At 30.1% G+C, this 11,557-nt stretch overlaps 1 protein-coding gene across 1 annotated transcript in view; it reads left to right on the top strand.

Annotated features, from left to right (window-relative positions):
* Window positions 1–5,082: 5,082 nt before the first annotated feature.
* The window catches only part of LOC143239552 (putative glutamate receptor), a 33,699-nt gene continuing 27,224 nt past the window's right edge, over window positions 5,083–11,557 (top strand). The window contains exons 1-2 of the mRNA XM_076480731.1: window positions 5,083–5,273; window positions 6,484–6,561. Of these exons, the coding sequence (XP_076336846.1) occupies window positions 5,159–5,273; window positions 6,484–6,561 (193 nt within the window). The 5' untranslated portion in view covers window positions 5,083–5,158. The remainder of the gene's footprint in view (window positions 5,274–6,483; window positions 6,562–11,557) is intronic.

Genomic DNA, 11,557 nt, shown 5'->3' with positions numbered 1-11,557 from the left:
GACCATTTCTTGAATGTAATACTGATTTATTTCATGGACACGATGAGTCCTTAGGTGGTAATATCGTACAATAAATATGTAAACCGTTATACAGGTAAAAAATATTAATATATAAACAGCATTAATGCTTTGGTATTATTGTTTACTATTTTTTTATACTTAATAAGGTAAAGTTGTTGAACATGCTGTCCAAACCATTGCCAAGAAAACTAGTAGACGTGAAACGTACTTTCATTGATGGGGTCTTGAGTGGTATCTCATGCTCAGCTGTGGAAAGGCAAACACAGCTATTAGTTGATTAAAGAATGGAGGAAGATGAATTTTCATAGAACAGATGCGCAGACTCAGGCTATCATGTTGTGAGATATTAACATTAAATGAAACTGTGATTCGCGGTTCGTCTTTTAATGAGTTGAGCAACACGCCAGAGGAACAAAAATATATGTAAAATTCGTATTTATTTAGTATAATTTGAAGTGGTGAATTCTAGTGGTCCAGTAGAGTAATTATTTGGTTTAAAGTTAAAAAGTAAGTTCTGGTTCTCTATTTTCGCTGTCAATTATGTTTTTAGAATCCTTTCTTTGTAGTCATTTGCCTTTATATGTATGAGGTATGGTAATTTATCCTTCTGTTACATCTCTGGTATTAGAGGTTGCATTACTAGGGTAACGAAGTGGCACCAGAGGATGTTGTTGTTTTAAGGAGAGGTTACATAATAGTTCAATAACTGTTACTAAGGTTCTACAAGCGGATGGTCTTACTAGGTGTATTGTGTGTGATTCACAAAGATAGTTTAGTCTGTATATGTGGATAGTGTTCCTATACTTTCACAGGATTACATAAAGATTTTAACTCGTGACAATATATCTTTATATCTTTCATTTGTATGTTTAAGTGTACACAAAGGCCGATGGTGTTTCTATAAGGGATAGTATTGCTTAGTTTCTTTAGGCAAATGGTATTTCTATAAACTGATAATTTTATAGGATGATGAGCTTGTTGTAGGGTGTCTCAATGTGCGATTATGCCATCAATGCCTTGATTTGATTAAACGTCTTAAAAAGTTATAAGTGAAACCATTATCGTAATGAGACAACTATTAGGTTGAGGAATAATTCGTGAGCGTTTTTAAATAATTTCATTCAAGCATTACATGCAAGACTATACAATACTTCAATGCATGAACACATTACACCCAAAATATTTATTATGATACTTTATTTCATGTAATACCTAGGTATACAGTATGCATTGTTTTAAACGAAATTGCAAGAAATTAAATGCGAAAAGCAGATGGTGTCGAAAATGCTCGATTTTGTCCACTTGACATTCCATTTAATGAGCTGAAAATGAAAGCAAAAATTAAAGACATATGAAAATCAAACACACCATCTATTAGAGCAAAAAATTATCTACCAAATGACATGAAATATTTTGCGAAAGCGTTTCATTTATGAATATTTTTTTAACTTGAAAAAACGCTCACGAATTATTCCTCAACCCAATATTACAATATTATTACATACGTTAATTTTATCATAGATATTACCCTAATTTATCCATTTTCTGATCGAAGCTAATAACTTACCTTATACACTTTTACCATTACCCATGACTTCATCAATTCATTAGTGTTATAGGTTTTTCTTTCATATATGACTGGGGCCTGGCATGGCCTAGCGCGTAAGGCGTCGACTCGTAATGCGATGGGTCGCGGGTTCGCGCCCGCGTCGCGCTAAACATGCTCGCCCTCCCAGCCGTGTGGGCGTTATAATGTTACGGTCAATTCCACTATTCGTTGGCACAATAGTAGCCCAAGAGTTGGCGGTGGGTGGTGATGACTAGCTGCCTTCCCTACAGTCTTACACTGCTAAATGAGGGACGGCTAGCACAGATAGCCCTCGAGTAGGTTTGTGGAAATTCCAAAACAAACAAACAAATCATATATGACTCGTATGACATAATTTGTATATTTTTTGTTCTATAGCTTTCACTTCTTTCATTAATATATTCTAAAACTTTTATTCGACCTGCAATCTTTGTAACTTAATAGATATACCTGTTTGTCTAGAGATTAAAGGATCTGTGTTTAACGGTTACTATTGTAGAAATATTATATCTAGTTTTCTAAAGAAACTTTTTCAGATATCTTGTTTCTTGGTGGATTAGCGGTTTAGGTAAAACGTGGAATGACTTCTAACAAAACACATATATTTAAACAGTACAATACAGGTATAAACAAACTTACTTCTGTAAAAGACGTTAAAAGATAACTTTTGTCTGAGGTCATGTGCTCGCTCGCCTATCTAACTGAACATAGTTGGCTTGACGTAGATTCAAATCATCTGACAGTCTAAAGACTTACCCCAAATATTTCGCTCTTAAAACTGGTACATTATAGGGTCAATAACTTTGAAAGTAAAGTCTGGAAATAGAAAGGTGTGTAATACAAATACACGCATATATATATATATATTTATTTATGTTAAACTTATTTTTGTTACATACAATTTGTATATATCAATAAAAAATAAACAAATGAAAATAAAGAATGTTTCACAGATCTTAGTGAGCTTATCTGTGTAATACTCTTTAATTACTGTACTACAGAATCTCTATATCTGTTTACCTGTACAATTTACATTTCATTGGTCCCTAGGGTGTTGGTGTATAATATATGATATTTTAACTTGTTCCATTATTGTAATTTCGAATATCTTAATACTTATTTTCTGATGTTGAGTATTATACATATAATTTTAGTACTTTTTAAATTTAAATCACAATAGTATTCAATTTGTTAGGTATTTATAAAGAATATTTACATCAAATAACTGATTCTTATAATTTCATCTGTTAATGTAATATTTAGATAAAGTTCGTCATTTTTGTTCTAACTATGCTCTTTTTCACAGCTTGTTCTACTGCTTTTTAAGTTATCCAAAAACATCTTATGATCTGATGACTTTCCTTTATCGCATAACTTTTTCCTTTTATACCTTTAAGTTTCGTATACACAGGATTTGCATAATCAGTTTTCCACTTCTCTGTTCTGATATTGTGTTAACTTTTATATTTTTTAAATACATTAAAATGTAACAAATGTTGATAGTCATTAGTTACATTACTATTTTCGTTATTTTTCATTAATACTGATGTTTATATCACTAAGATATACAGTATTTTAATCAATTCAATTTTTTTTCAAATTTTAAATTTAAAGATCAGAATTGTAATATGTAAACTGGAAGTCATTAAAATTTACAATAACTTAACTCAACACTAAATTATAATATTTCTTCATCTTCCAATTTTAATTTTACTAATTCTATACAAAAATGTTTTTATCAAAAATTTAAATTCTTCCTCTTGCTTTCTTACTTCTACATTCATAATTTTTAATAACCTTCCAAATTATAAGTTTGAGTTTTATTCTCGTTTAAATATGCTTTCTGCGATTACTGATATATCTAATAACATTAAAACTATATCAGCAACTGTAACAAATAGTCACACCTATTGTAAATATTATTAACATTAATACGTATCCAATTAAAAATATCACCTTAAATATATTTTGACTTCTTTATAACATCATTTGTAGTTTCTATTTTTTACAATTTACGTCAGTACATTCACTGTTTCTAAAATTAACATATATAAATTAAAACAGGTTAAATTATGAATTTTTAATATTAGGAACAAATTTCAATTTTATTACATTCTTAGTTTGTGATTTTCTTATAAACACCATTACCATTTTTTCGTCCAAATAAAATTTATGCAGTTTCTCTTTTCGTAATGTTCTTGCCTTATAAAACAATTCTTTATTAGCAAATGTTAGAATTTCTTTTATATGGACTCCGCCCTGTCGCATATTCTGTTGGATTTGATTCTGTTTAACCACATTCTTCTTATCTTTCGAGTATTTCTCTTTATCCAAAACACTTTTGAATTTAACAACGATAAGTGCTATCTTTTTATTGTTATGGATAGTTATTCTATGAGCCATTAATGTTTCAACTTTAAACAATCTGTTACAGATTAATGGCTTAAGTTTTGAGCCATTCTGCGTAGAATATCTTTCACTTCTTCAATAATTATTTTGTTGTATTATTTCATATATCTCTAAATTGCCTCTTCGTTTATTCTGTTTCAGATCATTAATTTAAAATAATATTTTTAAAGTTAAATCAATATCTTGAGTATCAATAGCCTTCAAACTTTCCACGCCCAATTCAGTATCTTCATTATATTAGAAAAACACATATATTCAAGAACTCATGATAAAAGTGAATAAAAACCCGAGCGCTTTTGAAAGGTGAATCTTTCTTCTTCACGAGCAAACTGAACAAACCATTCTTACTATGTTCTTTATACTTAAGAAACAATATCTTTTTTTGGTTGCTTTGTACTTAACAAACAAAAATTTTCCTTGATTGTAACATGTACTATCTGTCATCTTTTATATTATCTAGTTAATTATTTCAGTGTCATAAGATATGTATTGTTGTTCCACTACTGTCTGACAAAGACAACACTGTTTCATAATTTTTAACAGTAGGCACCAGAGGTAAATAGGAATGACAAAACTATAGTTTTAAAATACGTGTTATTAGTAGTAATTTGTGGTTGTTCTTATTTTCCTCATTGCACAGCTACACAATGAGCTATCTGCATTCTGCCCATCGCAAGGATTCAAACTTCGGATGTTAACCTTAAAAATTCATAAGTATAAGTTCATAAAAAGTGAATTATTTTAATTAAATAACAAAGTTATTTGTGTGTATTACAAAATTGAAGAATAAAAAAGAGATTAAGTTAATTTTTTCCAAAATATTTCTTGGAATTTTTTCCTAGTGCTCAGAGAAAATGTCAACTTGTATTCATAGACTTCTTTAATAATAAACACTAATTACGAAAAAGTTTACAAGTAATTAATTAGCTTACCTGCACTTGTGGAAAATAAGATAATCTTCAAGATTTTAAATCATTCATATGTTGGGCGTGGCCATCATAAAATCCTCCAATCAGAGAGAGTAACCATTTAGTTCAAGAAGTAGTACTTTGCGCATACTGTATTATTACTGGGGGTTTATTCTGCAAGTAACCTCTCTACGGCGTTAATGGTTGTATAATCTTCCTGTGTTAAGCCTTCATGTCATACATAAACATGACTTACCCAAAGAAGAAGAATGTGGTTTCCTGTTTATTTTCTCTACTGGTGTATCTCACTTTGATAAGTGGGTATCGTTATCAAAATGAAAATTCAGGTAATATTAATGTTCTTTAATTTTTGACATAGTTATAGCTGAAAATAATTTGATAGATAGAGAATATTATCAAAATGTTCATATATTCTTTACATCATGACTAAATTATATTTAAATTATAAAAGTGAAAAAACATATTACTAGCAGTCGCAAGTATTGTACTGTTTTATTTAAGACAATGAAACATTATTACTTGTGAGTAAAATAATGTTAAATATTAAACCATTGTATGAAAACAATAAGCCTTCCTTAGTTCGTAATAGCAATATTTCGTTTTAATATTCCTATGTATAATGCACTCCAGTGACACAGCAGCAAGTATATGGACTTATAACGGTAAAAACCGGTTTTCGACACTGTGGTAGACAGAGCACAGATAGCCAATTGTATATCCTTATGCTTAGCTACAAACACACAACAATCTATACTGAATTTTTTAAAAAATAGTTTTAAAATAATTGTAGAATATCGTTGTAGACATGATTCGTTTACGGTTGACAAACGTAGACACCAAGTGGACTCAGAAGATAGCCCGATGCGGCTTTGCTATAAGAAAACATACACAAACAAAGATATGGGAAAGTTATTTGTGAATATGAATACTGCTTAAGTAAAATATATATGTACATTCCTACACTTTAAATCCACCAGATATTTATTTCTATCAGAAAGTACATCTTAAATTTGAAAAGTTAGCATCAACAATTTCACAGTTGTGTGAAAATAAGTCATACTAACTACCTCGGTATGATTCTGTATTCGAGGTATAGCAAAGTGTCTGGAATAGTCACAATTTCTCAATATAAAATTCTACCCAGTGACACAGCAGTATGTTTGGGGACTTTTAGCGGTAAAAAGTGGGTTTTCATATTTGTGATGGGTACAGCACAGATACTCCATTATATAACATTATGCTTTACAACAAACAAACCAATAAACTCAATGTATACTAAAATTCTCATTAATCATAAACATTTATTTTTTATTTCTGTGCATTACTTCGTTCCTTATAATACTCTGAAACTGAATAAGCTATTTAAGAGTTGTTTTTTTTTCAACAGCTTAGTTAATACTGTATTGGATTAACAATTGTCGCTGTTTCTTCAACGACATAAGCATCAAATAGTACATTTTATACCTAAGATATTTTAGTGTAAGAACTAACCTTTTTCAATAAAATAGTGATACATAAGTGGGTAATCTATTACAGAGCTGAGTGATGTCATTTATTCAGTATTACGTCATCAAAACTGGACAGATGTGTTGATTGTCAACGCTCCCACGAAAGGTAGGTAGTCGCTTCTTTAATGTTAGCGTTACTTGATACTGTTTTCAATACACCATAAAGTTTTATTGAATCAGAAAGGGGCAGTTTAGATAGGGTATAACTCCAAAACTTTAAGCTGCTTCTTATGAGCAGCATAAAAGGTTTTCAAATATTCTAATATTATTTCTCTATTTAATATTTTAGTCTGTTTTAAAACAATATTACATGCTTGTTGTTTATTTCTAAACGTGAATTGCGGACGAAAAATACAATTAAATGAAAACTCTAATTAACTAATTTCCAATGGAAAAGATATTTCCAGTATATTATTGCTCATTATCCTTCTAGATTTTATACGTATCCTACACTTTCAAACACATACAAAATTTATTTTACTGACTCATATTTATATTTATAGCTCGGAAACGACTTAAATACGTTTATGCTGAGCAAAAAAAAAGTGAACATTCGGAAATAATTACTTACTATTAACACAATAATATGTTCTATAAATCATATTTTATTAACCAACATTGTTCATATGCATATTCATCCTCATAAACACACATATATATTAATGATGTCATCATAAATATATATATTTACATATATGTGAGGTTAAATATTATGTATATATATATATTCACCTTAAATCCACCTTATATGTACTATATACTCTTGCTTTCTCAAACATAGTATTTAAGTTACTTATGTCAGACATTATAATGTGTAATATAAAAGGTCTAGTTCCTCATATCTATCTCACATGTTGCAATCACAATACTCAACGTATATTTATATCTGTGTGTGTCTGTGTATGTACTAAGAGAGAGAAAGAGAAATAAAAGAAAGAGAGACGGAAAAAAAGCTAGTAAGAAAGTTACAGTGTGTATGAAATCATTATCGATCGATGTGATCAACTAATCATTCTAGTGTTTAGTAACTTACCCTATAAAATAAAAGGCTAATATTAAGAGTTATATTCATTCTTAAACCACTATAAGATGTTATCTAGAATGAATGTCTTTCACAAGTGTGTATCTTAAAGCATGCTTGATTTGATTTATCCACATCTATGAATCAAATCATTAAGTTATAAAAGTCGTAATAAGTTCGAACAATCAGACATAATGCAATACAACTTACGGTGTCAAACTTTTGTTCAAAAACGAGTAAATAATTGACATTTTCCAGCGATGTAGAGAAAAACATTGAAAGTTTACGGAATCGACAAGGAAACGGTTTTCTTGAATGACAATTTTGACTTTACTACAAATGCAACTAAAAGATATATATATTTATACATATCAGAAAAGTATCCACTTAACGAAGAGTTTTATTTACTAAAGTTACATTTTACAAGAGAAGCGATTCTCCCTGTTGGTAATTTCGGAAGTATATGTTTTGCAAATCTATCTTATACTATCCTCTTTAAAGTCACGTTATTAAACTGAACACGTGTGGCCAAACAACTGAAATAGTTCTACACTTTCTATACATTAAAGCGTATGATTGAAATCGTATAGATGTAGATATATATATATATATATCAAATATTTAGATTTCAATTTGGAAGATAAATATATTTAATCAGAATATTTATATTATGGATTACTTGACATTAGTAACTCAAACACTATGTTAATGCAAGCGAAGTTAGCAACACGTTTATTATCAATTTTGGTTAACAATACACGAATAACAATGTGTATTCTTAGCACAGTATCACAGAACGTTAAAATACAGAAATATATATGTTTTAATTTTTTTAAATAGTATCTTTATATACCACGTGTGGTCCCTCAATATCGGTGTCATAACATTTTTTACTATACTCGCATAATATTTCCTTTGAATGAGTTTCTATATCATATCCCTTATTATTGTCAAATATATCACTGAACTATTTCACTCAATTCATAAAAAACGGGCATTGTCAACAGATTTTGAAATACCTGTTTTATCCGTATTCACTCTCACCTTATAAGTATTCCTGAAACAGTTCCCAACAGATTTAGACAAAAGACTTGGAAAGAATTATTAGAAGACAAAATTGTTTAGAAAGGGTTTGTTTGTAATAAAGTACAAAGCAAAACAAAGGGTTGTCTGTGCTCTGCCCACCAAGAGTATCGAAACCCGGTTTTTAGCGGTGTTTGTCCGCAGACATACCACTGTACCACTGGGGAGGGAGCGTTTTGAAAGGGAGAAAGATCATGGTTGGTTTCAGAATATTAGTTGAAGGAACCAAAGAATTGAAACTAAGTCTAAATATATGCTTCAGTCTTAATCCACGGGAAACGGAAATGTAGACTCTGAGTAATGAAACATAAACGGCAATTGAAAAGCATTTTAACTATGTATTGCTATTGATGAATGAAGGTAGATTAGCTATATAGAAAGAAAAACTAATGAGGAAATATTCGAATACGCAAAGATAAAATAGAACTGCAAGATATGTGTGGGAAATACCAGCTGCGCTTACTTCGGAAATATAAAAACAACACACTGTCATAGAATCACTTGGCTCGATTACGTTAGAAAATAGACTAGTTTCATTGTTTCTTGTTAAGCACAAACATGCACAGTATATCGAAACTTAGCTTTTAATGTTGTAAGCCTTCAGACTTAAGACTGAACCAATAGGAGGCAAAGTAAATTATAAATTAAAACACTGAACTGAGAAGACTGGAGAAGAAAGATAGGAATAGAGAAAGTTGGAGAACCACAGGTGACAAGTGATGACTGATTGTTTGGTTGATATGAGTTAAATTGTTTTATTCTTTAATCAATGTAATACCAGTCTCTCTGACGTTGTGATATATGTTAAGGCATTCATGTATAGAGCGTACAAAATGTTCTAGAAGTCTTCTAACTTATTCATATTCTTTATGTTCTTTTTCATATTTTTATTCAAGGTAATCCATCGTAATTCTAGTAGCATGATGTCAGGAATTAACTTATATCGATACAAACTTTGTGGTAACTGTATCATGAAATGTTCATTCAGTTGGATCTAGTTCCACGTCAGTGTACCGTTGTACTAAAAAATTGCCTCTTGAAATCACAAACAAATGTTTATACAAATTCCTACTAATTTGCTATTTTCATCTCTGGGTTTCTGAACATAAGCTCATAAATTAAATCATTGGTATAAAAAAATAGACTTCTCTGTAAACATTAAAGGCATCTATTGACATTATTAACAATTCTGTTGATTTTAATAGAAGTCTAGACGTGTGGTCAGTTGTGGGACTGATATTTATCTCAGTTTCTGATTGAAGTCTATTTTGGGCCCAGAGTGGTAAAAACTGACGACTCCTAACAACTAGATTTTTAAGGTAGCTGTCGTTACGTGGCGTAGCTAATCTCTTACAATATTGTACAGTCAATATAGTATTTAAAAACATTACTTGATATCTTATGCATGCCCTTTTAAGACATGTACTAAGTTGACCGTATCAAAATGAGTTGTCACTTATAGTGTTTTGTTTTTTTTCGATTCGAGTAGTTAGTTCCCATTGGCTGTGCTTTTGTCAAAAATATTTTGCCACCGCACTTGTGAGAAACATTGTCAAAGAATTATAGAAACATTGAAGTTGAACTAGTTACCAAAACAGGAAACCAACAAATAACAAAGTCTAAAGACGAAATGGGGTTATTGATTTTGTAGGATGTGTAACATATGTAAAATTCAACTAGAACAGCCATGCATAATCATAACAGAGCACGCAAAATATAAATATTGATAAATCGATTTTTGGAATGACGTTATGAAGTGTATTTTATAATATTTTATTAAGTGTTTGGTTCCTTAATATTTTGCGATGTCTTATATAAATACGGAGAAAATTATAATCATTATTTATGATGTTTTTCTTTTTTATAATAGAAATGTAACACTTCGTTAAACTTAATTAAATGTGCAATTGGATTACTTATTTCAGAGCCAAATTGTAAACCTAACTTTGCTCTTAGAGAAAGCTCTACAGATTCAGTAAAGTGAACTTTTAGTCCATATTAAGCTTTCTTTTTGAAACTCTTGTAATGTTCTTTAAATGCCTTGCCCTAACAGTTTCCTCTTGAAAACGCACAAATGTACTAAAAATGAGCAAAAAATGAAGTGTTGATTTAAGAAAATTGTTGCTTGACGAGGGAAATGAATAAAAACGTAAGAAGGTGTACTTGACGTCACTTCCTTTTCAAAGCAATCCATTTTACAGTAGAGACATAATCAAGATTTCCATTGTCTAAATTTGTTGCATTTAATAATTTTAAATGTTACTAAAAACTGTATTGTACATCAAGAAGTTAAAATATCTCAAAAGGTATTTTGATTTTAAAATACATCTTTAATTCAGACTTAAGCAGTTATCCTAACCCTAGTATAAAGTGAAAGTTAAATGGACTGAATCAGAAAAGAGCTGCAAGCTTAAACTGCAGCAATATCTTTATTTTCCACAATTTAGCTAGATAAGTTGTTGTGGTAAAAATGTCAAAATGATGAAACTTTTATTTATAACCCTTGACTCGTAGTGTGTGCTTTATTCAAACTCAACTATTTACAATAGGTTCTGCAAAAACAGTAAACGGGTTACTTTATAAAATATTTTTATTTTTCAGTATGTGGAAAAGGTTGAAAAAGATTTGGTTTAGATCGGCCGACTTGTTTAGGAGGAAATGTGTCCATAGACAAACAAAATGTGTTCCTTGATATTGGATACTAATGCCACTGACATTGGTGTTGTATGCATAACGCATACATGAATAACGTCTGTACCTCGATGTTTTACTCAACACTGCAGAGCGAAACGAGGCAGAGCTGCGTAGTTTTTTACATAAAAATCTAACCAAAAATTATTTTGTCAACACTTATATCTTTAGTTTATAAAATTTCAAAGAGCTACTTAAACCAAGTGTTGCATGTTTCTAAGTCATCTTTATTCTCACAAAATTGTCTTATTCTGTTTTCTTTATCCAAGACTGTATAGTCCAACCACAGTACACCTTTACCTACTAT

This window comes from Tachypleus tridentatus, chromosome 13 (assembly GCF_004210375.1).
Source record: "Tachypleus tridentatus isolate NWPU-2018 chromosome 13, ASM421037v1, whole genome shotgun sequence".
NCBI lineage: Eukaryota > Metazoa > Arthropoda > Merostomata > Xiphosura > Limulidae > Tachypleus > Tachypleus tridentatus.
Note: the sequence above shows the minus strand (reverse complement) of the source record. Positions and strands in the feature narration are given on the sequence as shown.